General features: G+C 42.8%; 1 protein-coding gene across 1 annotated transcript; it reads right to left on the bottom strand.

Moving 5' to 3' along the window:
• Nucleotides 1–353: 353 nt before the first annotated feature.
• On the bottom strand, nucleotides 354–27,630 carry LOC130202188 (follistatin-related protein 1-like). The gene is made up of 11 exons (XM_056427560.1): nucleotides 27,423–27,630; nucleotides 27,271–27,327; nucleotides 10,558–10,659; nucleotides 10,345–10,474; nucleotides 8,387–8,419; nucleotides 5,973–6,103; nucleotides 4,750–4,868; nucleotides 4,285–4,397; nucleotides 3,400–3,510; nucleotides 3,189–3,283; nucleotides 354–1,784 (listed from the first exon to the last, which is right to left on the bottom strand). Exons 2-11 carry the CDS (start codon nucleotides 27,325–27,327, stop codon nucleotides 1,743–1,745), a joined length of 933 nt encoding a protein of 310 aa, XP_056283535.1. The 5' UTR covers nucleotides 27,423–27,630; the 3' UTR covers nucleotides 354–1,742.
• Between the last annotated feature and the right edge of the window lie 182 nt (nucleotides 27,631–27,812).

Raw genomic sequence — 27,812 nt, 5'->3', positions numbered from 1 at the left:
TATAAAGAGAACTGCATGAAGCCAATGGACTTTATGTTATACTCTTACAATGTAATTAAGTATGTATAGCTATATCTATTTAGCACTTTTTCTAAAAACAAAATGTCTTCGGGATTCAGTATGCAAAGGATTTAGCATCATGTCAAATTAAAACATATTTAAAATGCAACAAAAGAGTCCAAACATTAGTTTTTTTAAAAGCATTAACTTGAATAATGTCAAACTTATATTCACTTTAAAAGCAAAGACAGACAAAAATTTGGCAGATACAAGCACACACACACACACACACACACACACACACACACACACACACACACACACACACACACACACAAAGTGACAGAGCCGTGTTGTGGTGTATGGGCTTTATTGGCGTACATACATATTCCTTACAGTCGCTGCACTTTAAGTGGAATATAAAGATTTAGCTTGAACTGAGTGATGCAGCTTTCACGCAGACAGAAACAGTCACAAAGCTCCTAGCTTACTGCTAAACTTCAGCAAAGCACTCACTCCTTCAACGCCACGTGGCATTAAAGCCCACGTGCAGGCAAAAGTAGAGACCTATACTTTTTGCAGGTCTAAGGCACTGATTTTTATTGTCAATCCTCCTAAATAAGATAGAGGATTTAAACAAATTAACACATTCGACAAACCAAACTACTCTCAGTTAACGACACACACACACACAGAAGCACACATAACATATATGCACCCGGTTATTGATGCGTCTACACTACTTCAGCTGACAGTGAGGCTAGTCCTGATGTTATTAAGAGTGATTTTGAAAGCACAGGTATCGTGTTGTTGCTGGGTCCAGAGTAATGTTCTACCTGGAGAATTTAAGTTCATTATTCAAACACATCATCGAGACTTTGGTTTCAGGTTTTCATCATGCTATCATCAAAAGACCAGGTCTCTCCTGGATGCAGTCGAAGCTGGACCTCTATGTCTTTGTTTTTAAAAAAGTTATGTTTTACCGAAAAGCACCAGAGAGACTTGCCTGAGCGTAACATGGGAACCAGGTGAGTTCCAACTCAAGCCGACAACACGCTTTACATAGAAGCAAACTACGTTGGAGCTAAATTATTACTAAGATAGAAACAAAATTCAGGCTTGTGCTAAACTAAAGCCGAAGAAACTATAGAGCGAGAAAAAAGAGAAGTGCATTGGTCAAGTAGTGGCCTAGTGTGGCCGTTCTAAATGGCATCGACATCACTGGTAGCTTTACCCTCTTGTCCCAGCTTCTCTACCCAGGCTACTGTGCCTACAAGGCACATATGAGGGGGCGGAGTCAGCCGCTGCACCAGGTGTCAAGTAGTCGGCTATCTCGGCCCTCCTTCATTTCAACAGGTGGATTCTCCTCGCTCCTTACTTCACTACCTTTTAAAATAAACAACGTCCATGTCACAACACGGTGACAACTTGACAGGTTTAGTTTCGTAATAACTGTAAAAAATATATATAAAGATTGTCGTAAAAATAGCCCCGGGGGCTAGTGTAGAGGCGGAGTAATACGATGAAGTATGACAATACTGAACACAAGGGAATCCTATGATACTCTCTGATAGCCCCTGAATCTAACACACGTCAACACAGACAATGTAAGGTTGTAGAAAATGTATAATAATTAACAGAGCGGAGAAACATTTAAAAAATAAGACAACACATGGCCGTAAGGTAAATCAAGTATGGAGGAAGGGTGATGGCGTGGGTCCTCTCGTTTATTGCGACCTTATTCAGGCCTCCTTGGTGCTGCCCTTCATCTTCTCAACGGTTTCCTGGATTTCAAAAAATTACAAAAGTAGACGGAAAAGTGAGAGAGTATAGTTTACTGTCTAATAATGTGAGTGTATACATCTGGAAGCTTTTTGTTTAGTTTAGTTGATTAACAATCTAATTGCATAGCGTGCCTCTCCCTTGAGTACGTCATAGACTCATAGAAGCAAGATCCTAATCCCAAAACCTGTACCCACGGAGCCACGTTTAGCTTACAATGGCTTTATACGCCTTCTGGAGCACAGAGGACATGATCTTGCTGACTCAGCCATGGACTCGGGCCAGAACCCGAGTCCCTGCCTTCTCATTCACACATGTAAGCAAGCACATAGTGGACACGCCACACAGGTATTGTGAATGTAGAGGTTCCAGAAAGGACTCGAGTATGGAGCTTCCCTCTTGGGCTGGAGAGGTTCTAGAATGACCACCATCTTTATTTATCATCTGGGGGGGGGGGGGGGGGGGTCCAGAACTTCTTTATTTTTGTTTCCTTAACAATGACACCATTATTCCATTGTGTTCGAATACCAAGTTCCTTTTTAGGCTTAGTTTCTATCATTGTTCTACTTCAGAATAGGCTATGCACTTACTTATGTTGTACATCACACATTTAGCATTGCACTCAAATAACATGCAGACTCACAATGGACAGTTAAAAATACCTATCAATAGCAAACACTTATTTCCAACTCTGCACCCAAGACTTGTTTAATTTTCAAACTTGTAGTATTAAGATTAGATATTCCTTTATAAATCCCACTAATATTTATATATTTATTATATACATTATATATAATAATACAGAGAATTTATTGTGTTTTCCTAATTCCATAAAAAATAATTCACTTTTAGGAATAACCGACCACATAACTTGCCCATTTCTGAATCATCCACACAAACCCTTCTCCAAATATAATAAAAAAGCAAAATGGTTGCTGATAATTGTTTCATGCCATCTGCCTTCTATTTCATATCCGCGGCCATTTCATCGTTTTATCGAACCTAATTTAGAAAACATGTTCCTAGCTTTTGATGTACCGTTTCCCTTTGGAAGCCAGGAGTCTTCAGGCTGTTCTCGCCCCGGCTCACTGAGACACACAGTCACATGTACACCTACCAACTCCTCTGTGTATTGTGTTGTGCTGGTTGAGCGGTTTGACTCAAATAATCTTTGTCCAAAAAAAAAGTTAATGACGGTTAGGAATCTAAAAGCCAACTCTTGGCTCACCTCATTGTTATTTCGGGGATATTATAACCAGATGGAGCATATGAGCAGAGGCCAGTGAGCAGGAGCAGTGAGTGTCCTGTTCTGTCGTGCATTTCTGATATCAACCTATGTTGACATTAATATAAGTACATGACATGCTTTGCTTGTTCACAGGTGTTTCGAGATTGCAAACACAGACCTGGTGCTTGTTGAGCTCAGCCACACGGAGGTTCCACTCCTCCTCGGTCATATCCGCCCCGGTGTCTGCCGTCTCACCCACAGCTTCCGTTTTGTCTGGACAGATAACAAAAAAGTTTTTAAAAATTACCGGGGGGGGGGAGGCATTCGTCTTAATGACGTCACAGTGAGTGACGAGAATGAATAAAATAACGTGTCGTGGGTCAACTCACCAGCGCAGGTCATGGCAGTGCAGACCCAGTTGCCGCATGCGCAAACACAGCGGTTACACTCCACCTGGGTCTCCGCTCCGTCCTCGTACGTCTCGTCTTCCAAGGCGCATTCTGCAGAAAGACACAGGGAAGAGAGCCAAACCACAGATAAGAGACCGTAGGAGAAGGAGAAGAGGAAACATCATTACACTGCAATACATGTCCATGGCCGAGGCTCGTCAGCATATCAAACACACCATTCATCCGGTAGCTTCATTTGACATTCCTTTGGCAAGTTTGAGCGTACTAATCAAAAGTCAGATAATCGAGCAACTTCAGCAGAAGAGCCAAGTAGTGTTTTCTGATTGCAAAGAAAAGTGCTGGCGAGGGGCCACGGGGAAAAGAGGTCAGCGAGTGCGGCGGCGGCACCACGTGCGGCCTTATTGGGAACAAAGGGTCAGAGATTAGAAAAATCAAGAGTGAAGACGTTTCAAAACATTCAAGATACGTATCCTTTTCTTTCAGGCTTGGATTTCTCGATACAAACACACAATGTCAACCGAATGTGTCGTTGAGCCCGGTGAAGCTCCAGGGTTCAGTGCTTCTCTGTGAATGTTTGTTTTTCTTATGTCTGGCACTTTGCTTCCCGTGAACTTTATCCCAGATACACGGGCGTCACATGACCGGCCAGACCGCCGTGTCAATCTGACAACTCTGATTGTATCTCAAACTATTCAAGAGATGCAATTTGAGGCTCATTTCCACCGTTTGCTGGGTGTCGGGGACTTCTTGAGTGAGTTTATGTCAACGCGTCCACACACACACACACACACACACGATATCTGCTGGAGTGTAACTTTATTTCAACATAATGTCAAAGGAGACAAACTGCCGCTTTATGCTCACTCTTCTCTGGTGGATTGAAGCCAGGCTTCAGGCAGTTGAGGAACTCGTCAAAGCTCAGCTTCCAGTCGGCGTTCTCATCAGAGAGCTCAATGAGGGCATCGACACACAGGCTCCTGGGAGGCACAGACACACATGCAAACACTTAATAAACAGGAAAGCATTCACAGAACATTTCAGAGGAAATGAGCAAACAGAAGAAATTATAACTGGTGAAGAGTTCAATCTTGTTTTTTTGCCAGTGCAGAATCCCACAAGAGGCCTTCAGTAAAGTTTGCACTGGCTGTATCGAATTCAACGACTTCTCCGCGTAGCTTAAAATAGCACAGCGGTGCGCGGATATCGATCTGTGTGTGCAAGCGTTACGACGCGGAGAAAATGTTCAGAAGAGTTGGAGGGGAAGAATGCAAAGGGTGGCTATTGCTCCTCCATCCTGTCCTCCTCATGCAAAGAGACGAACACGCTGACCTGAGCAGCTTGTTGCTCTCCTGGTCGGCGTAGGACTGCAACTCCACCACCGAGTCGTTTTGCTGGATGAACTTGAGCAGCTCGGAGGAGTCCAGCTGAGAATCCCCGTTGTCGTGCGACTGCAGGGTCGTAGAGAGATGGTAGAGGTACAGTTAACTCTCATGAACAGTAAGAGGTCACTCTTTAATGTGCGGACTAATAGAATAAATCCTTAAACGGTGTTTGTGATAGGTCAGTCAAGGCTACCAGTTTATTTGCCATCACTGTCGCACAATATACCAAGAGAACTCTCGGGTATAGGAGCATGACATATTATATTCATATAGTCATTTTTGGCCTGTGTCTTTATTCAAGCCTCCATTATCTGTCACCACTCGTCCTCTCAGGGGTGTCAAACTCATGTTCACCGTGGGCCAAATCAGCATCATGGCCGCCCTCTTAAAGGGCCGGAAACACTTTATAAACTCCTCGAACATATTGTTAAATAACTCTCTTTGCATTTGATTATTGTTTATTTGAGTGTAGAAATATTGTACATAAGAAAATATCTCTAATATTACAACATAAATCCATTTAATCCTAAACCTTCAAAATAAAAGCATAGGATATTTTTCTTCAATTTCTTTAAGAAAAGGTGATCATGTGTCTTTAAAGCCGCCAGGGGCCACATAAAACGATGCGGCGGGCCGGATTCGGCCCGCGGGCCTTGTGTTTGACACCTGTGTCTTACAGGGTTACCGGTGGCTGGGGACAAGTCCAACTCACATTGGGCGAGAGGTACACCCTAGACCAGTGGTTGTCAAATAGGGGTACGTGAAGGCCTTCTAGGGGGTACGTGAGATTTGTTTTAAATATATTTAAAATGAGTATGCATTTTTTTTAAAGCCTTTGAAAACACTTAAATATTCAGTAAAATATACATATAAGTTCATAGACTGAATTGTATATATTGTATATTATATGCAAATTGCTGCATATAATATAATTTTTTCAACTCTAAATGCTTTGCACTGGTTAGGGTCTACTCCTCTGAAGAAACTATTTCACAGGGGGGAAGACATAGAGAGACAGACAACCATTCACACCACTACAGTACATAGTGTGCTTTTAAATAGTTTAAATATGTCATGTTTGGATTATTCTATTATAATAAAGAAGTTTAAATATCACGGGCAATTTAGAGTCAACAAAGCATTAATGGAGGCGAGAGAAAAGGAGCTGACCGTGAAGTACTTGAGCAGGATGTCAGAGAAGTTGGATCCCTTGACAAACCAACCGTCTGGGACGACCTCGGTCTGCAGCCACTGGATCACACGGCCCCTCAGCTCATTGCGGTCAGCGGCGTAGCAAACCACTGCAGGGTCAGAGCAGGTTAGAGGTCAACTGCATTCAGACACAATCCAACGGGTAAAATGATCTTATAAGACATATCACAATTGATTCCAGTCCTTTTGTGCATATATATATATTAGGGCTGGGCAACGATTAAAATTTTAATCGCGATTAATCACATGATTTCCCTGATTAATCGCATTTGTATACGCAAAATCCAATAATTTATTCAAAAGTAGTGTATAGCGCACTTCTATTTGAAATGTTCTGCCATATGAATGAAAGTGCCATAACATGTGTTGTCCCTGTTAGAGTGAGACACCAGAAAACACTTTCAGTGCAGTTTGTCAATTCCTAGAACTTGACACTTATTTTAAATGTACTGCCATATGAACTAAAGTGCCATAAAATCTGTCAGGACATTGTCAAACGCAGTTATGCAGAGACACTGTGACAGAGCGCTGGAGACTGTGAAGCAGGGACATGATCAAAGGCAGTCGTCTCGCAGCAGCGATCATCTCTGGTGCTCTATCTGCTCAGTGTGGTGACTTTATGTGACACATTCCACTGCTGTGCAACTTCAGTAAAGTGTCCCGCGCACGTTTCAGCAGAATGTCTCTCCTCTGTTTTCATCACAGTCAGGGCATGTGAATGCAGCGCCCACTTCTCATCAATATAATGCACAGTGATGTCCAGTAGGGTGACCAGATTTGAGTTTGTGAAAAAGAGGACACTTCGTCTCGGGTGCTGCGATTAAACATCTCTCTTGTTCTGCCTGTTTTGTGATATTGTGATATACATGCCTAAAAGGTGCCTAATATTTCTAGACTGAAATAATATCGGCATTATAATTATTATAACTATGAGGATTTTTTAGTTGCCTATTTTGTGGAGCCCCCTCAGGACTTGGTGCCCTACGCACAGCGCGTAGTGCATTATGGGAGCGGCGGCGCTGGTAGGAGTTTATAGCACAAACAACAATGAACGAGTGGAGGCGGCAAGGTGCTCAGTGTTGCCAGATTGGAAATGGTGAAGTATCGTACCAAAGGCTCAAAATGGTTGTATTTGGAGGATAATTATCGTGTATCTGGCAACCCTGAGATCGGTTGACCAATGACTGTTCTCTATTCTGTCAGCTCACGAAGGAAGGTAGGACGTAAGGGAGATACCATTTCCAAAACTTGTAAGGGGTAAATACGAGTTTATGAAAACCCAGAGAAACACAAATATCCGACGAAGTAAAATCCCGACGTTTTTGGAATCCCTGCCGGACGCATTTTTTAGGTCTCAAAAGCAGGACATGTCCGGGGAAAGAGGACGTCTGGTCCCCCGATGTCCAGTCGTCCCCCGTGAGAGCAACAGCACGTTGTGAAGCTGTCGCTTTGCAGTCCTCTCCTTTCATACAGCTCGTGTATTCTCCGTGTGATGTGAGGGCGTCTTATACCTGCCGTCATTTGTTGAGATTCTCCATGTTTGTTAAACCGCGAATGACTTTCTTTTCCGGTTCCGCAGCAAGCAGTAGCAGACTTTTACAAAATAAAAGCCTGTGAGCAACACACTTTTACAATAATAAAATAAATAATAAAACCTGCGTTAACGCGCGATAAAATAATTGTCGGCGTTAATTAATTGATGCGTTAACGCAAGATTAACGCGTTAACGTGCCCAGCCCTAATATATATATATAGTATTTCTATTTCCTTTACAACAACATAAAATACAGTCACATATACCTACAATAAAAACAGATTAGCACTTCAGTAGCACTTGAATGGCACGTACTTGGTATTACTTATAGTATTACTTATGGTATTACTTATAGTATTACTTATGGTATTACTTACAGTATTACTTATGGTATTACCCATGGTATTACTTACAGTATTACTATTACTTATGGTATTACTTATAGTATTACTTATTGTATTACTTATGGTATTACTTATAGTATTATTTATAGTATTACTCATGGTATCACTCATAGTATTACTATTACTTATAGTATTACTCACAGTATTACTTATAGTATTACTTATGGTATTACTTATAGTATTACTATTACTTATAGTATTACTCACGGTATTACTTATAGTATTTTTATAGTTTGGCTTTTTTGGAGGGATTCTTGTTGTTCTGAGTACTCGAGGTGAATGCTCTTATTGTAAGTCACGTTGGATAAAAGCGTCTGCGAAATGACATGTAATGTAATGTCATGTAATGTAATTTAATGTAATATAATTTAATGTAATGTCGTGTCATGTAATGTTATGTGATGTCATGTGATATCAAACACACAAACACTCACCTGGGCTGTCCGCTGTCTGTTCTGTTTTCTTCTCTAAAGGCCGAGGAGAGAAAGAATGTCCCATTTAAAGCAAACACATCACAAGTCAATTGAACAGCATTCATTAGTTCAGATGACTGGAGATAAACTTCCTCTGAGCACGAGGCCAAAGGTCGGCATGGAGGACACAGTGTGCCGTAACTTCTTTCCCATAATACCTTTTCTGCCACAGCGTGATCAATGTTCAGCTCCGCCAGGTCACAGACCCGACTGACATCAACAAGCGCAGTGAAAGTTCACTTGAGATAAGCTGCTTATATTAGATGTATTAACAGATAAGTCAAGGCCAGGAATGTGCAGTGATGTGTGGGTGACCTTACATGGTTGACTATCGACTTGCTCACCTCCCATATCAGTTCCATGAATATCGTCGAGTTCACTTATTAGTTCTATTAACTATAGTCGGTGTTATCAGTGTAGTATATGACAGCTGAGCCAGATCCCATGTAAAGGGTCACGTCAGGCCACCACCTCAGTTGTTACTGTCAGTTTAGTGCAGTATTTGGCAATTAGGGGAAAAAGAGAGCACTGGCTAATGTGTAATATTTATTATGCTCACTATGTTTTAAATATAAGATATTGTTTATATTGCTTTAATGATTTGTACATTTGTTCTGTTGATGTTTGCTTTGTAGCAGCAAAAAAAGAGAAACTCAGATCGCTACTCAGCAACACTCAGAAATGCAAACTAATAGTGTCAGGGACATTTTGAACACGTCTAAACTATGACAAATCTTTTTTTTTTAAATCTAACAATATTTCCTCTAAAGTTGGGAAAAAGCAGCGAGGACATTTTATTTTGAGGCCACTTCTAAAAAGTAATAAAAATAGTTTTAAAAAAGGGGATTATAACTTCAGATCACTTTTCTTTCTCCAAATGTTAAACATTCTGGATGTAAAAAAAAAGAAAAAGCCCACTTCTAATAATAAAAAGACAGTATAAAGTCTAGTATAAAAAACAATGCGCCTCTAGTTTAAAAAAAAAGGTAAAGTGGTTCAAACACTTGTTATATATATATATATATATATACACTACCGTTCAAAAGTTTGGGGTCACTTATTTTTCAAAGAAAAGCACTGTTTTTTCAATAAAGATAACATTAATCAGAAATACACTCTATACATTGTTAATGTGGTAAATGACTATTCTAGGTGGAAGTGTCTGGTTTCTAATGAAATATCTCCATCGGTGTATAGAGGCCCATTTCCATCAACTGTCACTCCAGTGTTCTAATGGTACATTGTGTTTTTAGAAGACTAATATCTGATTAGAAAACCCTTGTGCAATTATGTTAGCACAGCTGAAAACAGTTATGCTGGTGATATAAGCTATACAACTGGCCTTCCTTTGAGCTTGAAGTTTGTAGAACAAAATTAATACTTCAAATATTAATCATTATTTCTGACCTTGTCAATGTCTTGACTATATTTTCTATTCAATTTTCAATTCATTTGATAAATAAAAGTGAGTTTTCATGGAAGACACAAAATTGTCTGGATGACCCCAAACTTTTGAACGGTAGTGTATATATGTAAAATTGTAGGAATATGGTTTCCACGAGGGCCGCTCTCGTCTTTTATTGGCTCCTCCTTTAGATAAGATATTCCTGATTATAAGAACACTATGTTACTTGATAAGAACAGTTTTTTGATTATTTAAATTCACTATATGATTACGGTCGAAACCACACTCGAGGGTGTAATTTACTGGTGACACTGAGTTCTATTACAGAGGCGAAGAAGGAGCTTTCAATCTAAACTGTGAAGTTGTTACAGTGCTAAAACAAACATGGAGGATTCCATGAGCACTGGGCCGACTCCGTCTGCATGAGGAACGCAGTTGTGTGCCGCAGCGGGGAGCCCCTCGACGGCTCCGAGGGGCCCCCGCGGTGAGACCTTCACGTCTTGTGTGATCTCACCGTGGCAGTGTCCGTCGTGGGCCACCTGGATCTTGAAGCCGGTCAGACAAGCGTCCCTGTGGAGCTCGCAGTGGTTCCTGTACGTCTTACTGTTGCTGCCACACACTGACCTCTTGTGGGGCTTACAGCTCTAGACAGAGAGGGGCAGGAACAAGTCACCTCAGTCAATTCAGTGTTGTTACTAACGCTCTAAGCCACACAGACAACACTCACCTCTATGCACAGACAGCTGGGCTCCCCTTTCTCTGTGACGGTGCACTCTCTGCCGGCCCCACAGAACACATTGGCGCACACTTTGCTTTTGCTCTGTTGCTCCTGAAAGAAAAGAAACACATTGTTTGGGCTTGAGATATAACATTGGTTTCTACAGGTGTCACCCACTGGGAGGCACTGTTGCCCTGTTACGGTAACATACCCTATTGTAAGGCACTGAGAAGGCGCTGATCATTTAAAACACAAACCAGACACACATTTCCAATTTAAATCAAATCCTAAATATTATACTTTTTCATATTAAACTATGTGGATTCAAAGTTGTTCCTCTTTCACAGATTTTGGGGAGACAGTACAGCATCCTGATGACATCCAAAATGAAGACGCTTTGTTAATTAAGTTTTCCTTTTTCTGTTTTTCTGTCAGCAAAATATCTTAAAAAATACTCTCCAAACTTCAAAGACATGTTAGGAATAAACCTAAACTAACTACCACATTTAAAAACAATTACATGTCAATATATTCCACTGTTTCTTGGAGACATTGTTACATTTAAAACATGCTTGCACATATGAACTCGGAGCCATCCTACACAGTTTGATATAATTTCCTCTCTTGGGAAATTATCAATTTAAATGGGCATAATAATTTTGCGGGCATGTTTTAGTCCTAATACTCCCAAGCAGCATGATTCTGATACCCTGAAAAAATATGTCTGCAATCTCTCAACCGGCAGGATTACCTGTTATCGGGAATTTTGATTACAATCTGGATGAAGATTTTAAAACCAAACATTTCTGTTGCTAAATGAACTCGATTAGGTTCTTGTCCTTCCTGCTAACCACCGTATCCAGTTCATGTTTCAGTGTCCCATTTGATCCAATTTGGCTCTTTATACCCAGTTAAGTTTGCCAGTAGTTGCCATGCCAACGACAGCCAGGCGTAGGTAACACCACGGATGCTGCAAATAAAAACAGCTGGGCGGTTGACAACAGTCTTCCGTGTGAAAGGAAACGAAGACTGAAGGCAGAATGTGAAGCAAACAGAACCACGACCAACCTGTCGGCTCAAAAAGAACAAACAAACAAACAAACAAACATCGAACTGTTCTTTTTTTTCAGTGCCAGTTGAACTTATTTTCCAGAACATTTAGTGAGTCAGTCTCGTTAACCCTGGTGCAACGAACCGACCAATCACAACGCGCCAAGCGCAGCTCCAAGAGCTGCTTTACGACTCTTATTACGTCCTCCTTTCCCCTACTTGTGTGTGTTTGTTACGTGGTGTTTCCACATCTGGAGTCTGAGTTGCGTTTCCCTCCGGGCCCCTTCCCCATGCTCTTTAGCACCATCCCTCCTCCCTAGACTCCTCCTCCTCCTCCTCCTCCTCCGTAAGCTGCTGTTTCCTGTAGGAGCGAGACAGAAAGTTGGCCCTCTGTGCGCCGGTGCACGTCAGCAGGCTTCCAAAGCCGCGGCGTGTGTGTTTTCTGAGTCCAAAGTCTGGTATGTAGGTTGGACTGAGGCCGGATTCTTGAGACCCAACTCTCATAATCTCACTCATGATAGAAATTGAACAAGATGGATGCAGTGAGCGGGGAAGCCAGTCACATGCAAGCGTCGCAGCCTCGCCGCTTCAACCCCCGACGTGGTGAGAGCAGAGCGATTGTAGGGTTTTGGTTCATTTCTGTGCATCCTTTAAAGACACGCACACACACACACACACACACACACACACACTCCAAGATTGAGGTCACGGAAAATCTTCAAAGCAATCCCTGTGGCTTTGAGCATATTGGACAATTCAGTGTGTTGGACACAGATGTGCTGACGCCTGTTGAAACCTGCAGAAACCTCAGATGAGGACATGAATAATGGATGGGGGATGCTGAGATGACTCTGGTACACATGTAGCGCTCCGTCAGTCCATCTCTCTCCGAGTAGAAACAGAATATAGGATCCCTGACATTTAGTTGAAGAGGCACAAGGCTCTTTTTTTTTCTCCTTGCTGATTCAAGTGGATTGTTGCGATGGGGAGGGCATGATCAGGCTCCCGCTGTGGCACGATCACAGAGGTGTCAATCAACTGGAACCAAGCCTCATTATGAGATCACAGCAGAGCGCGTTGTTGAAGATGTATGATTCACACACACCGTGCAAAACAACGGGCGATGTGACGCTAACGCCATTCAACCAACCTTCAGCAAACCGGGGAAGGGACGCTGCCTTGTGTGGTCATAAATCATCCTCGCGTCCTTTCATTGTGGCCATAAGCAGGAGAGTGCATCATTGAGAACGGGTACACAGAGCATCCTGCCTTTGATCCTTAATCGTGTTCTGCAGGTAACATGGACCCATAAAGAAAATGCATCTCCCTGGACACATGATTCACACTCATAGTCAGATTCTTGACACTCATTCCTGAGCCAGACTAAGAAATTGGCCAATGATGCATTGGCGGTTATTACGTAGTGTTAGGTTGTAAAAGGTTATTTTGACTTTGCACATGTACATAGGGAAAGTTTATGCTTTAAATGAATACATATCGCAAGATATTATATCTAGGAAATATTAGGGAGGATATTACAGTTTTTTCCGTTTGCTAAGCGACAGCGGGCACAACTGGAGTCACATGTGCAAAACTCTAACTCCAGTCTGCACAGCAGCAGTTCATGTGGACCAAACTCTAGTTTGTTTTTCATTGCTTGAACACAGTTTTCGAAACTCTACACACTTATCCCATGACTTTAACCACAATCTGCACAACACTGTGGATTTACAGCACTTTGTTCAAATGCTAACACACTGCTGTCAAAACTGTGAACCACACATTCAAAACGGAATAGAGTTCAGCCTTGTGCCTTTCAAACACTGCTGATTGCAATTTCAGCTGAAAGGCTAAGCAGGTGTCTTGTTTTAGACTTGTTAGTGAACACACACACACACACATATATATATATATATATATATATATATATATATATTACAGTATATATAGGTAGAGCTCAGAAAGACTCATTTTGGAAATGGAACAAGGAAGACGGGTTCGTGGAGGGAGAAGGTGGCAGGGAGAGGGGGATGCGTGGAGGAAGACAAAGAGCTGTTATTCCAGATGAAATAAGGGCTCCACTTATAGACCATGTAATGTAATGTCGTGAACCAAGTGTTTGGTCACCACCCACATGACCAAATGTCTCTTTTGGAAGCCATGCGTGCCGGATGTGAGGACACGAGTCCAGAGGACTGCCAGGGATGGATCAGGCCCTCCAGAAGGTTCTTCCCCAGGATGGATCAGGCCCTCCAGAAGGTTCTTCCCCAGGATGGATCAGGCCCTCCAGAAGGTTCTTCCCCAGGTGGCAAGAGAGACATGAGATGTGATGTTGATGACAACATGTGGCCTGATGCTAGAGAGAGGCAGGATTAGCCCCTCAATTATTTGTTCGAATTACAGTATGTACTTTTAGTTTCTACTTTTTTTTTTCTCATTACTGTAATTCCGTAAATTACTACAGACTATTGAAGCAAACTGCTAATTTTCATTTACCTTAAAGAATTGTGATGTTCTAAAAAATTTAATAAATCATGTGAAAGAATGTCACTCTTTTCTTTGAAGAAAATATTACTTTGTTTGAAGTCACTGAAATTGTTCAGACTGTAAAGATGAAAAGTTCATATTTTCTGTATTGGTGTTTGATGCTCGTGTTTTTACTCTCTGTGTGTTCTGGGTGACAGTGTGTGTTACCTCAGTGTGTTACCTCAGTGTGTGTTACCTCAGTGTGTGTTACCTCAGTGTGTGTTACCTCAGTGTGTGTTACCTCAGTGTGTGTTACCTCAGTGTGTGTTACCTCAGTGTGTGTTACCTCAGTGTGTTACCTCAGTGTGTTTACCTCAGTGTGTGTTACCTCAGTGTGTGTTACCTCAGTGTGTTACAGTGTGTGTTACCTCAGTGTGTTACCTCAGTGTGTGTTACCTCAGTGTGTGTTACCTCAGTGTGTGTTACCTCAGTGTGTGTTACCTCAGTGTGTGTGTTACCTCAGTGTGTGTTACCTCAGTGTGTGTTACCTCAGTGTGTGTTACCTCAGTGTGTGTTACCTCAGTGTGTGTTACCTCAGTGTGTTACCTCAGTGTGTGTTACCTCAGTGTGTGTTACCTCAGTGTGTGTTACCTCAGTGTGTGTTACCTCAGTGTGTTACCTCAGTGTGTGTTACCTCAGTGTGTGTTACCTCAGTGTGTGTTACCTCAGTGTGTGTTACCTCAGTGTGTGTTACCTCAGTGTGTGTTACCTCAGTGTGTGTTACCTCAGTGTGTGTTACCTCAGTGTGTGTTACCTCAGTGTGTGTTACCTCAGTGTGTGTTACCTCAGTGTGTGTTACCTCAGTGTGTTACCTCAGTGTGTGTTACCTCAGTGTGTGTTACCTCAGTGTGTGTTACCTCAGTGTGTGTTACCTCAGTGTGTGTTACCTCAGTGTGTGTTACCTCAGTGTGTGTTACCTCAGTGTGTGTTACCTCAGTGTGTGTTACCTCAGTGTGTGTTACCTCAGTGTGTGTTACCTCAGTGTGTGTTACCTCAGTGTGTTACCTCAGTGTGTGTTACCTCAGTGTGTGTTACCTCAGTGTGTGTTACCTCAGTGTGTGTTACCTCAGTGTGTGTTACCTCAGTGTGTGTTACCTCAGTGTGTTCTGAGTGACAGTGTGTTACCTCAGTGTGTGTTACCTCAGTGTGTGTTACCTCAGTGTGTGTTACCTCAGTGTGTGTTACCTCAGTGTGTGTTACCTCAGTGTGTGTTACCTCAGTGTGTGTTACCTCAGTGTGTGTTACCTCAGTGTGTGTTACCTCAGTGTGTTCTGAGTGACAGTGTGTGTTACCTCAGTGTGTGTTACCTCAGTGTGTGTTACCTCAGTGTGTGTTACCTCAGTGTGTGTTACCTCAGTGTGTGTTACCTCAGTGTGTGTTACCTCAGTGTGTGTTACCTCAGTGTGTGTTACCTCAGTGTGTGTTACCTCAGTGTGTTACCTCAGTGTGTGTTACCTCAGTGTGTGTTACCTCAGTGTGTGTTACCTCAGTGTGTGTTACCTCAGTGTGTGTTACCTCAGTGTGTGTTACCTCAGTGTGTGTTACCTCAGTGTGTGTTACCTCAGTGTGTTACCTCAGTGTGTGTTACCTCAGTGTGTGTTACCTCAGTGTGTGTTACCTCAGTGTGTGTTACCTCAGTGTGTGTTACCTCAGTGTGTGTTACCTCAGTGTGTGTTACCTCAGTGTGTGTTACCTCAGTGTGTGTTACCTCAGTGTGTGTTACCTCAGTGTGTGTTACCTCAGTGTGTGTTACCTCAGTGTGTTACCTCAGTGTGTTACCTCAGTGTGTGTTACCTCAGTGTGTTCTGAGTGACAGTGTGTGTTACCTCAGTGTGTGTTACCTCAGTGTGTGTTACCTCAGTGTGTGTTACCTCAGTGTGTGTTACCTCAGTGTGTGTTACCTCAGTGTGTGTTACCTCAGTGTGTGTTACCTCAGTGTGTGTTACCTCAGTGTGTGTTACCTCAGTGTGTGTTACCTCAGTGTGTGTTACCTCAGTGTGTTACCTCAGTGTGTGTTACCTCAGTGTGTGTTACCTCAGTGTGTGTTACCTCAGTGTGTGTTACCTCAGTGTGTTTACCTCAGTGTGTGTTACCTCAGTGTGTGTTACCTCAGTGTGTGTTACCTCAGTGTGTGTTACCTCAGTGTGTGTTACCTCAGTGTGTGTTACCTCAGTGTGTGTTACCTCAGTGTGTGTTACCTCAGTGTGTGTTACCTCAGTGTGTTACCTCAGTGTGTGTTACCTCAGTGTGTGTTACCTCAGTGTGTGTTACCTCAGTGTGTGTTACCTCAGTGTGTGTTACCTCAGTGAGGGTTGTGCATGTTGTTTGGCTGCACTGAGCGTGTTTTGAGCCATGTGTTAAGAGTTGTGTTGCTTGGAATGAGTTTTGCAGGTGATGTGAACTGTTTAGCTCAGGTGACTGTTGGTAGTGCAGACTGTGGTTAGAGTTTTGCACATGTGACTCCAGTTGTGCCCGCTGTCGTTTAGCAAACGAAAAAAACTGTAATATGTATTATGAAGCATAGAAGAAGGACACTGTATTGATTGTATTGACTGTATTAGATGATTAATGTAAATGGCAGAAGTAGTGTATATGTATGCCGCATGCATGAAAGTTAGTTTATTGTTTCAATGTTGTCGCATGAATTGGGAGCCGGTTGAAGTCCGTGGCGTTGCTTAAATCCGGAAAGTAACATGTGGGACTTTTATTGTGAAAGAGACTTTTTCACACAACTGACCGGAAGTAATGTTGGTCGCGGGGTCATGACGTTTGACCCGGCTATTTCATTACCTGGCCGTAAGCCAACAGAAGTGTAGCATGCTGAACTGACCAATGGAAACTAACTTTTAAGATTAAGAGGTGTGGTTGCCGTTACGAGTAAATACGGGTGTAAAGGGTGAGATCTTTCTCTCGATGTTCTGAAGATTACAAGACAGCTCCCTATCTGCTACTTTGCTTTTAGTCTGTGGCGTAATATTCAGTCCAGACCTACGATCGTAGCTTCAATGTGTTTGTTAAACTTCTTCCCATTAAATATTCTTAAACGTATCCATCGCATTCAGATCCTCATTTTCCACCGAGCAGGAGGCCTCCAGTTTGATCAAGCTGAATAGTGGCTATATAGTGGAATACGTAGTGAGGGATTTCAGACACATTTAAAAACATGCTTGCACATATGAACTCTGAGCCATCCGACAAAGTTTGATATCATTTCCTCTCTTGGTGATGCTACCGGAAATTAGACCATAAAATGGCCATAATAATTTTGTGGGCCTGTTTTTTAAACACATTTAGTCCTCATATAAAATCCTAATACTGCCGAGCAGCAGGAGTCAGATATCCTGAACAAATTGGTCTGCAATCTCTCAGTCGGCAGGATTACCCGTTGCTAGATGAAATATATATAGTGGACTACGTAGTGAGCGGTTTCAGATACAATGAGATTAAGTTTAGTCGTTAGTCTTTATGCTAAGCTACACGAAGCTAGCCGCCTGTTTAGCATAGTCATGAGCGGTATCAGTCTTCTCACATCCAACTCTCGGCAAGAAAGTGCATCAAAAAAAGTAATTGTCTTCCTTTAAGATTAGTTTAATAATCGATAGGAAGTTGAGAGCGGTCAGAACTGGATGAGCTGGTAAACACGACAGCATCACAGTTCTACCACCGGGACAACGAGCATATCCAGTCTCCAAAACAAGATATTTAGGTTTCAGGAATCGAGGTGATGTTTCCATGCAAAGACGCCACCAGGCCTTTACCCAGAGCCCACCTTGACTGATGCGGGAGCACAATCACCATCAGAGCAGATATTATAGGAATAGATATTGTACAAACCAACCTGCTGTGGTTGTCCTACTTAAAATGACATTTTTTCACGACAGCCAATAAATGACGCCACGTTTTCTTTCGCTTCCATTTAAAAGCGATCACGGGAGCCGGAGCTCTGATGAGTGTCTGGTGAATCGTAACAGATTAAGCGGAGGCGTTCATACAGAAAGAGGCCTCAAGCATAGCACAAATTGCATCTATACACATTTCACAGCTCATTTTCCTCAACTCCTGCCCCCCTTTTCCTCCATGTTTCTTTCTTCAGTTATTTCTTTTGTCAGGGGGATAACATTATTTAGCGGCTTTAATACAAGATTTAAGTGATATTTCTGGTGCATAATTATATCAAATTATCTCTGCACGGTGCTTTTACAATTCAAGTCGAGTGTACTTTTTTATTCCTCCTCTGCCGGCTTGTCATCTCTTCCTCAGTATCGCGCCTCGTCAGTGATCCGAGGCTAAAGCTTCGCAGAGCGAGACGGAAGTAAGAGAGGAGGAAAAAAGGTGAGCCGACGGAGGAAGAGGAAGATGAGGAAGATGTGTGACTATTAGGAAGGAGGTAGATGGGGGGGAAGAGACTGGAAGTGAGGTGGCGGGTGAGCGAGCTATGAAGTCAACCTGCCACGCGTTGAAAGGCTCCGTCTCTGAGACAAGAACGGAGTTAAAGGGCAACAACGAATTCTTGCAGCAGTTTTAAAAAATGAATACTCCTTTTTTTTCATTTTCCACTGCTGACAAGGGCTGAGGCGACACGGCTATATCCTCACCCACTGACACATGAGAAACACATTAGAACATCTATCTGGATGTTTTTCCTGCATCTCCCCGTATTTATACAAAAGTATGAGTAATGGAGCCCATCCACCCGGAACTGTGTGTTTCGTCCACGTGTCTGTGTGTGTGTGTGTGTGTGTGTGTGTGTGTGTGTGTGTGTGTGTGTGTGTCTGTGTGTGTGTGTGTTCTATGGATTAATCAATGCCTCTGTCCTTGGGTGTCACTTTAGAGCCACTGTGAATCCATTCCCACAATGCACTCTGCCCCTGATTAACATAGAAAACAGTGGCATACGGATTGTTAACACGCTGCCATTGATATGACAAAGAATAATGGAAATTACTTAAACAATTAAATGCATTAAATACTGAATTTAACCTTTTTTTTGAGTGATCAAGCTCAGTTTAATCAGCTTGATTGTATATATATATTTGTATTCCTCTGTGTATTTAAAATTATAACCATATTTTGTATTTTATTTTTATTTTTATGACTGCTCTACTGTGCAGCCACTGCTGTGATCCTGCAATTTCCCCACTGAGGGACTAATAAAATACATCTAATCTTATCTTATCTTGATCGGTTTATTGGGCATACAGCTTCATTTAATGAATCCAATACAACAGGCAGAGCAATAAATCCTCTTCATATCGAGCTTTTCTTAAGGCCGCGTGAGAGAGATGTTGAATCAGCGCTCTGCTCATTTTGGAGGTTGAACATTTTAGTTTAGTGTTAAATCGTACCGCATAATGAAAAAGTGAAAGCTTGAGTTTCATCAGCCTCTGTGTGACATCATTTAAACACTTACAGAATATATTAAGCTTCATGAAGATATGATTTATTGCAGGACCTCAGTGTAAAAGTGTAAAAGGCACACACATTTGACAAAACATGTTCCTTTTCCCCTGAAGGTCTGGTGACTGTTATAAGAATAAAATATGATGCTATTTGACAACTTTAAATATTTAAATTATGTCGTCCCACAAGGGTGCCGAGAATATGGATGTGTTTTTGCTAAGCCGAGAAAGAAGCCTCTCAGGTTTTATTCTCAGACCTGATTTTCCTTCATATTTTTAATTATCTGGACAAACAATAACAATTACAATTGTACTACTGGGAAGAAAAAATGCTGCCAGAATCATAATTAACAATTAATTAAATTGATAAGATGCTTCTTACCTGAAGGCTGAAGGCTTCAATCTGTCTCAATTTAAATATTCGTTTAGCTGGCATATTCATATTCAGCAAAACGTATCACTTGTAATTCTGAACACTTTATGTTCATGTGAAATGAGGAAAGGAATCGTTCAGCTACTGGCAGATTGTTAGGGGACAATGATTCATGGAGTGTCTGGAGTAGATATATTACAAAAAATAGATATATTACAACAAATATTTTAAAAAACGTTACAAATATAGATTTTTCATTTCTTTATATAGATTTTTTATATAAACTTAATATATTTTTATATAAATTTTATATATAGAGATTTGTTTTATTTAAATTATTTTTATATAAACTTTATATTTTTTTGTATAAACTTTTTATATATACAGGACTGTCTCAGAAAATTAGAATATTGTGATGAAGTTCTTTATTTTCTGTAATGCAATTAAAAAAACAAAAATGTCATGCATTCTGGATTCATTACAAATCAACTGAAATATTGCAAGCCTTTTATTCTGATTTATTGCTGATTATGGTTTACAGCTTAAGAAAACTCAAATATCCTATCTCTAAATATTAGAATATCATGAAAAAGTATACTAGTAGGGTATTAAACAAATCACTTGAATTGTCTAATTAACTCGAAACACCTGCAAGGGTTTCCTGAGCCTTGACAAACACTCAGCTGTTATAAATCTTTTTTTTAACTTGGTCTGAGGAAATATTAAAATTTTATGAGATAGGATTTTAGAGTTTTCTTAAGCTGTAAGCCATAATCAGCAATATTAAAAGAATAAAAGGCTTGCAATATTTCAGTTGATATGTAATGAATCCAGAATGCATGACATTTTTGTTTTTTTAATTGCATTACAGAAAATAAAGAACTTTATCACAATATTCTAATTTTCTGAGACAGTCCTGTATATATATAGATTTTTTTATAACATTTTTTTAATATAAACTTTATTATTTTTCATATCAACTTTATATATAGAGATTTTCTTTTTATAGATTTTTTTAATATCAACTTTATATTTTTTTAATATAAACTTCATATATACTGTATATATATATAGAGAGAGAGAGTTTTTTTTTTTTTTAAGAGTATGAGACTTGATGTGACTGAAAGCCGAGATATTGTTAGTTCCTTACTTACAATGACTCCATTCTCTACGCCATGGGCTTCATTATCGCGACAGGAAGTCTCGGCTCGCTGACAGACTGACAAACCAACGCGCTCGCAGCCAGGCGACCTCTCCATAACAGCCTGGCAGAGCAGCCCACTGTTTACCAGTACGTGTTGCACGTTGTTTTTTATTACAGGGAGGTGAAATAACAGAGGCGGAAAAAATGAGAAGGAAGCAGAAGCACCCAGACGCGAGACAGAATCAGAAGTTAGACATTAAGGTGCACATTCCTGGGCTTTGTTTGGCCTCAGCTGGGGTCCAACAGAGTTACTCTTGAGCCAGAATCTGCTCAGTATCTAGGTCAGAGAGGTGGCCCTCCTCGCGCTCTCCAGCCCGAGACTGTCCTCACGCTCCTCAGCTCCATGAGATGTGGGTTCACGCCAAGAGCGATGACTGGACAGCTCGTCTCCGTCTGCACATGAACGCCCCTCTCTCTCTGTCTCTGTCTCTGTCTCTCTCTCTCTCTCTCTCGAAGTGGGCCACGGTAAAAAAAAAGAAGAAGAATGGAGATCCCTCTTTCTCTTACACTGTACTCTGGCTCAGATGCAGTTTGAGTGGCTACAGGCGTGTGGCTGACTCCATTGCACAGGGGAGGAACATAACAGACTACCACCGGCTTCTCAATCATTACAGAAAGTTAGAGCGTTTGCCCTCAATAATTAAAGTGCCTCCATTCTCAAATCTCTAACATTGCTTCCTTTTGATGTAACTTCATCTTTGCACATCAGGGTAGGACATTTACATATTTTTAGGGGGCAAATCCAGGGGCGTTTCAAAAGAAATTTAGGGCACTTTAAAAAATAAAAAATAATAAAATAATAAATATACTTATTTAGGCTTACAAAAAACAAACATAATATATATATATAAATAAAATATAACTCATTCATTTTTATAATAAAAAATTATATCTATGGATTTTTATAAATAACCCCAAAAAATGCTATTTAATTATTATGGAGGCATATGCCTCTTTCCTGGTGATATCAGGGGAACAATATGTCTTAGGGGCACTTTGCCCTTTGCCCTCTCGTGTATTTCCGCCGCTGTTCCACATGCATATCAAATCAGGTTGAGTCTCATTTCTTCTCGACTTGACGGCCTCTTGAGATCAGGCACGCGCAAAAAACACTCATTCAACCCACATGTACATGTGTCCTTGGAGCTGAGAGGCAGGCTTAGTGTTTCAGAAGATGTGAGCTCAGTGCGAGCTCTCCGGGTGGTCTCAAACCGGTCTGAGGTTCATTAGCTAACGACCAGTTCACACTGATTAGCCTGAACGTCTTCGCCCTGTTTCTCAGTCCGTGTGAAAGGAATGCACCAACGGATGATGTCACCCCAGTCTGCAGCCTCTTATTTTACACCCAGAGGCCCTCGTTGTTCAAGAAGCTGAAATGTACAAGCACCGCCCTGGAAGAAACACACCGAGGAGGAACGAAAAGGAGCAAAGACACACGGGAAAAGACAGAAAGAAAGAAAGAAAGGAGAGAGAGAGGGAGAGACAGAAAACCCAGAGAATGTGAGAGAAAGTCTAAATAAATGCAGGAAATACGTCATGTTCTCTCTGAGCAGAGCCACATCTGCTCGCAGTTAAAACGTCAGCGGAGAACATAACATGCTATGAAGACAGCCCCCCCCCCCCTGTTCTCACACGGCTGGGACCAAAATGTTCCCTTCTTTCTGTCACCTGAGCCGCATCAATCCCACGTAGAGGTTCATAAAAACCTCTCAACATCAACCGTTGTTTGTGTGTCAGTTCTCTTCCGTGTTTCTCTTATTCTTCCCTCTTTCTCTCAAATCCACTTTGTCACATTCCCCTTCCCCTCTCTCCCACCCCCTGCTCAGTTCTGGGCTTTTTTTCCCTCCCGCTTCCAGGAAAAGGAAGGAGGGAGGAAAGGAGGAAGGGAGGGTCCATGCTAGGCTTAGGCCAAGGGAATGAGTAGATCCCCTGCCCTCTTTGAGGCCGGTGTTGGGGCTAACGGGTCAGTTTACACACTGCAGGATGTAAATCAATGTGTGCGGTTAAATAAAAAATGTGTTCTGAGATCTGAACCTAAAACGGAGGATGATACATCGATGTAACTTAATCTAGGACACAGTGCAGGTCTCATAAGATTCAGCTATTTATATCGTATTTGTACCGATGGTTTATAGAAAACCTGGCGCCTGGTTCAACTTTGACAAATTAACACATGCTAGAGCAAGCGTGGAAAAAAGAGCTCAATTAAAAACTAAAACTATTAGTGAATTAATCACTGAGGCGATGGAGAGAACATTCCTTGGCTCAAGTCGTCCTGCATCCAGCTTTTTTAAAGCAACGAGGTTTGTTGCTGTTCTTTCATCCATAACACCTGAATACATTTGAGGATTGTGAGTTTGGGACTGAAGAAAAGTAAAAAAGTAAAAAAAGACGATGTGGTATTGTGATTTTTACTTTGGTTAAGGCTAAAAGTAGTAAAGTACTTCTTCCTCCGCTTTACAAACGGGACAAAGAAAAACAGCAAATACGCACAATTTGAAGATTATTGAGACCACCTCATATACACTCAATTAATAATATTGCATAGTATATCAGATGTGTTTGTTTTGTGTATTGTTGAGTAATGCAACACACAAATAGTGAGTAAACTCACATTTTCCTTGCATGTCTTTCATGTCCGACAGAAATCACTTCAAACTGTGTAAATGAGACACTTTTAAGATGCTGCAAATGTCAAAGCTTTCCGGTTGATGCTTGTGACATTCGGAGAGAACAATGCCCCCCCCCCCCCCCCCACCCAGGGCCTGACCCCCAGGGCCTGACCCCCAGGTGTGTCCTCCACGCAGGCTGCTGAACACATAAACATCTCTGGCCAAAGCAAATGTGTAATATGAGTTTTTTTTATTTCATTTCATCGCATTAGGAAGCTGTTTAGGACATTTTGAACCGAGGTAATACGTTGTGTCAAGTATTCATGTACCGGCCTCCTGCCACGGCCCTGCTGATGCCCCCCCCCCCCCTCTCTCTCTCTCTCTAACTCCTTTTGTTTCATAGATTGTGGAGGTCTGGATCGTGGTCTAACTCTTCATACATCTCTGCCATACTCATTGGATGTGTTGTAACTCTGGAATGATTCCTTCTGGTCACATGACGTCTATTGTTCTGTCCATCCTGGAGAGGGATCCTCCTCTGTTGCTCTCCTGAAGGTTTTTTCCCTTTTCCCCCCTGAAAGAGTTTTCCCTGATCCGGTGAGAAATTGGGCCACATCAAACTAAACTGAATTGCACAAACTGAATGTTATTTTCTTGCGTTTGACATCATAGAGTCCTCCTGGAGTCCTCTTTTCCTGAGATTTAAGCTCCGCCCCTTACATGCGTGGTGAACTTTCACTCTGCGTGAAGACGGTACGTTACATATTCATCTTCCTCCCACTCGCAAACCCCTCATTAGACTTTCGCTGTGCTCTCTGTCATTCGAGTGTGATTTAATTTCTGTGTGTTGAGCCTCTGAGTGCAGAGTGCCGGTAATGATAAGACACCGTACAGCTGTATGGTGTCTTATCATTACTGGCTAAACGAGGACTCCTTTCAAGCCGAGCCGAGAGTGAGGAGAACACACACGACACCCCCGCCTTTGTGTCTCTTACCTCACCCCCAATCTCTCCCTGCCATAATTGCACGACTGTGGCTCCATCTCCTTTCTGCTTTTACATCACTCCATCTCCACCCGCCCCCAACAATCATCCTGCGCAGGATCCGTGACTGGATGTTGGGCTCCAGTAATTAGAGCAGGCGGATACCGACAGAGGACACGGCGTCCCCCTCGTGCTCGTGTTCCCTCCACCTGGGCAGATATTTTTAGCCCACCTTGAGTGAGGAAGGGGGGGGGGCATCAACACGGCAACACTGCGAGGTGCAAGTGAGGCTGCGGCTCAATCAGATCCAGGACCTCAACAAGAATAAGGAATAATACGAGCTTCTTCTTCTTCTTCTTCTTCTGCTTCTTTTCCTTCTTCTCTTGAAGATCGGATCTGGCTGACTTCCTCTTGATGTGGATGTTTTCCAGCATCCTACAGCGCCTCTGCGGATAACTAAATGAACCACCGTGTCATTCACCCCCTGCCACAGCGGCCGACGGAGGACACAAACAACAACAACACCGCGTGCCATAAAAAAGCAGAAATATCGTCTATATATAATATAATAAGTGTGTGTTCACAACTCTTCAGACTCTCCCTGCGCCTGCATCTCGACCTCCTTTGCATATTAACCTCGCAGTGTGTTTGTGTAAAGCATAACACAATATTCACAAGATGCAGATCTCGAACGCCTGCCAGCCTGCACACGCACACACACACACACACACACAGTTTCCCACACAGTCCCGGCCCCCGACACGACCGCACTGCATCTCTGAGCTGCTCGTCATCAAAACGCTGCGACGTCTCACCTCAGGAAGCAAGCGAGCATCCTCCTCGGTCATGAATGAGGAGTTAGCGTCCGGGTCGAACACCTTAGGGTTACGGCACAGAACGTAGACGCACACAGGATCCCCGTTGTCATCAGCCTTTCCTGCCCTTTAATGCATTAGATTGAACACACACATCGCCTCATCTAACCTTAACACACACATCGCCTCATCTAACCTTAACACACACATCGCCTCATCTAACCTTAACACACACATCGCCTCATCTAACCTTAACACACGCCCTGCAGGCTCATCAGATGCAGCTTCGCTCTGACTTGTTGACCTCTCCTCGAGGCGGCCCGCTGGAATGCCGGTGCAAGCTCTCTTCCCAAGGCCGGTCAGAGGGCCGTATATCACCGTGGTGATGACCTTTTAAAGAACGGACGTCTGTCCTAATGCCTCCCCGTTAACTTTGTGGGTACACTCGACAGACGCCGCCGTGTGACAGACGCACACGTCGGCACATTTTTGCAGCCGGAGAGGAAAGGTCGGGTAAGCAGTGGAAGGTCAGCGGAGAGAGAGGAAGGGGAGGGGGGGGGGGCTTTGAGTGATGTCATGGCTGTCGGGTCACTAATGGCCATCTGCGTGAAGCTATAAAAACAGGCTGTGCGGCCGACAGTTGGTTCATCTCGGAGGAGTCCGTCCTCTCATTAGGCCGCGGCGGCTCTCCTCCCCCCCTTTGTTTGTTTGTTTCCTCGTTATGCAACGGGTCAACAAGGGAGTCAACACGGAGCCAGGTGTTCCACAGCTGTGTCCGGTGAGGTTATCAACCACCACCTGGTGTGTGTGTGTGTGTGTGTGTGTTTCTCTCTCTTCACAGAATAGTTTGACATTTTGGGGACTCACTGGGAGTTGGAGACGGAGGTGTGATTCCCTCGGTGCCATCAGGCCGGCACATTCTCTCTGTTTTTACTCAGAGGTCGTCGGACTCACCCATGAGATGATTATTCTCACAACTCTTTAGCACTACTCACAACCCCAGAGTGTACACAGATACACACACACACACACACGCTCCCTCCCTACCACCCGAACACGGTGTGTAGATGCCATTAGAGCAGCTGCACCGAAGCATCCGACTACATTGATGATGAGGGCCGTCAGACGCCGAGGCAGGACACACATTGCCCCCCCCCCTCCCCCCTCCCCCTCCCTCTTTTATTTTCACAGCTGTCTGTCACTCTTCTGTCCTATTATGGCGGAGTTCTCTGTGCGAACTGACAAACTCCACACACACACACACACAAATAAGACTACAGGAGGAGTATTTTTCTGTGCATGCGCCAACAGAATGCAACATGTGAGCTTTTGGTAAATCAGAAAATGCTCCTATACTCAAAGTGCCATACTTGCACATCATTAAGATCATTAAGCAAAGAAAATTTCCCCATTGGCAATTTAGTTTTAACCGTGAGCCTGTTTTCTCTCCACAATGTAGCTTAGGATTGCTATAATAACGCATAATTGGTTGGCTTTTATACGAGAAACACTTTAAAAAGCTAAAGTGAGCAGCAAATACCAGGTTTTCACCACAGTGTCGTGTTGTGCCAGATAATAAACTCGAGTCAGACCCTTTTCCAGATGTTTCCTCGCCCGTCTGGCAACAAAGCTGATGAGCTCATGTTGCTCCGGAGGGACGGTCATCGTGCGGAGAAGCATTTAATATGTAAGAGAGAATTGTGGCACTAGTAATAGTCATAGTTCAAAGATTAAAAGATCAAGCTTTGAGCTCAACTTACCTGCGCGTCGGAGGCAGCCAGGGCCAGCAGGAGGAGCATGGCGACACTTTGCAACATCTGGACACGAGACAATCAGAAGAAAAGTAAGACTTTTAAACATGTCCATCCGTTTCCACAACAATTCTACTTTTTTGTGTTATGTAGTACGTTACCGTGTTAGTGGGAAAGCAGCTCAGCTCGGATATGTGCTTCGGAGGCGGAGGAGAGAGGAACCGGTCTGGATGTGCGTCGGGGCGGAGGCGAGCAGGAGGTCCGTATAGGCTGCAAGAAATTTGAGGAGCGCTGAGGAATTCGTGCCAGTCTCCCCTCCTCCTCCTCCTCCTCTCTCCTCTTCCCTCCTCCTCTTCCCTCCCCGCCGCGGCCAATGAAAACATCCGGAGTCTTCCGACGACGTTTACACAAGAGCAGGGGTGGGGGGAGGAATCGAGGAAAGTGTGTGTGTGTGTGTGTGTGTGTGTGTGTGTGTGTGTGTGTGTGTGTGTGTGTGTGTGTGTGTGTGTGTGTCGACATTATTACTTCAGAAGAGGGACCAGAGTGTGCGC

This window comes from Pseudoliparis swirei, chromosome 2 (assembly GCF_029220125.1).
Source record: "Pseudoliparis swirei isolate HS2019 ecotype Mariana Trench chromosome 2, NWPU_hadal_v1, whole genome shotgun sequence".
In the NCBI taxonomy this organism is placed as follows: Eukaryota; Metazoa; Chordata; class Actinopteri; order Perciformes; family Liparidae; genus Pseudoliparis; species Pseudoliparis swirei.
The sequence above is the reverse complement of the archived record's forward strand: the minus strand, read 5'-3'. Positions and strand labels throughout refer to the sequence as shown.

Excerpts from the sequence above, each read along its gene's own strand:
- LOC130202188 (XM_056427560.1), bottom strand. The coding sequence starts at position 27,327 with ATGTTGCAAAGTGTCGCCATGCTCCTCCTGCTGGCCCTGGCTGCCTCC. Across the intron at positions 10,475-10,557 it reads CCAGCTGTCTGTGCATAGAG|AGCTGTAAGCCCCACAAGAG; the intron begins GTGAGTGTTGTC and ends CTCTCTGTCTAG. Across the intron at positions 1,785-3,188 it reads CTGAGCTCAACAAGCACCAG|GAAACCGTTGAGAAGATGAA; the intron begins GTCTGTGTTTGC and ends TTTGAAATCCAG.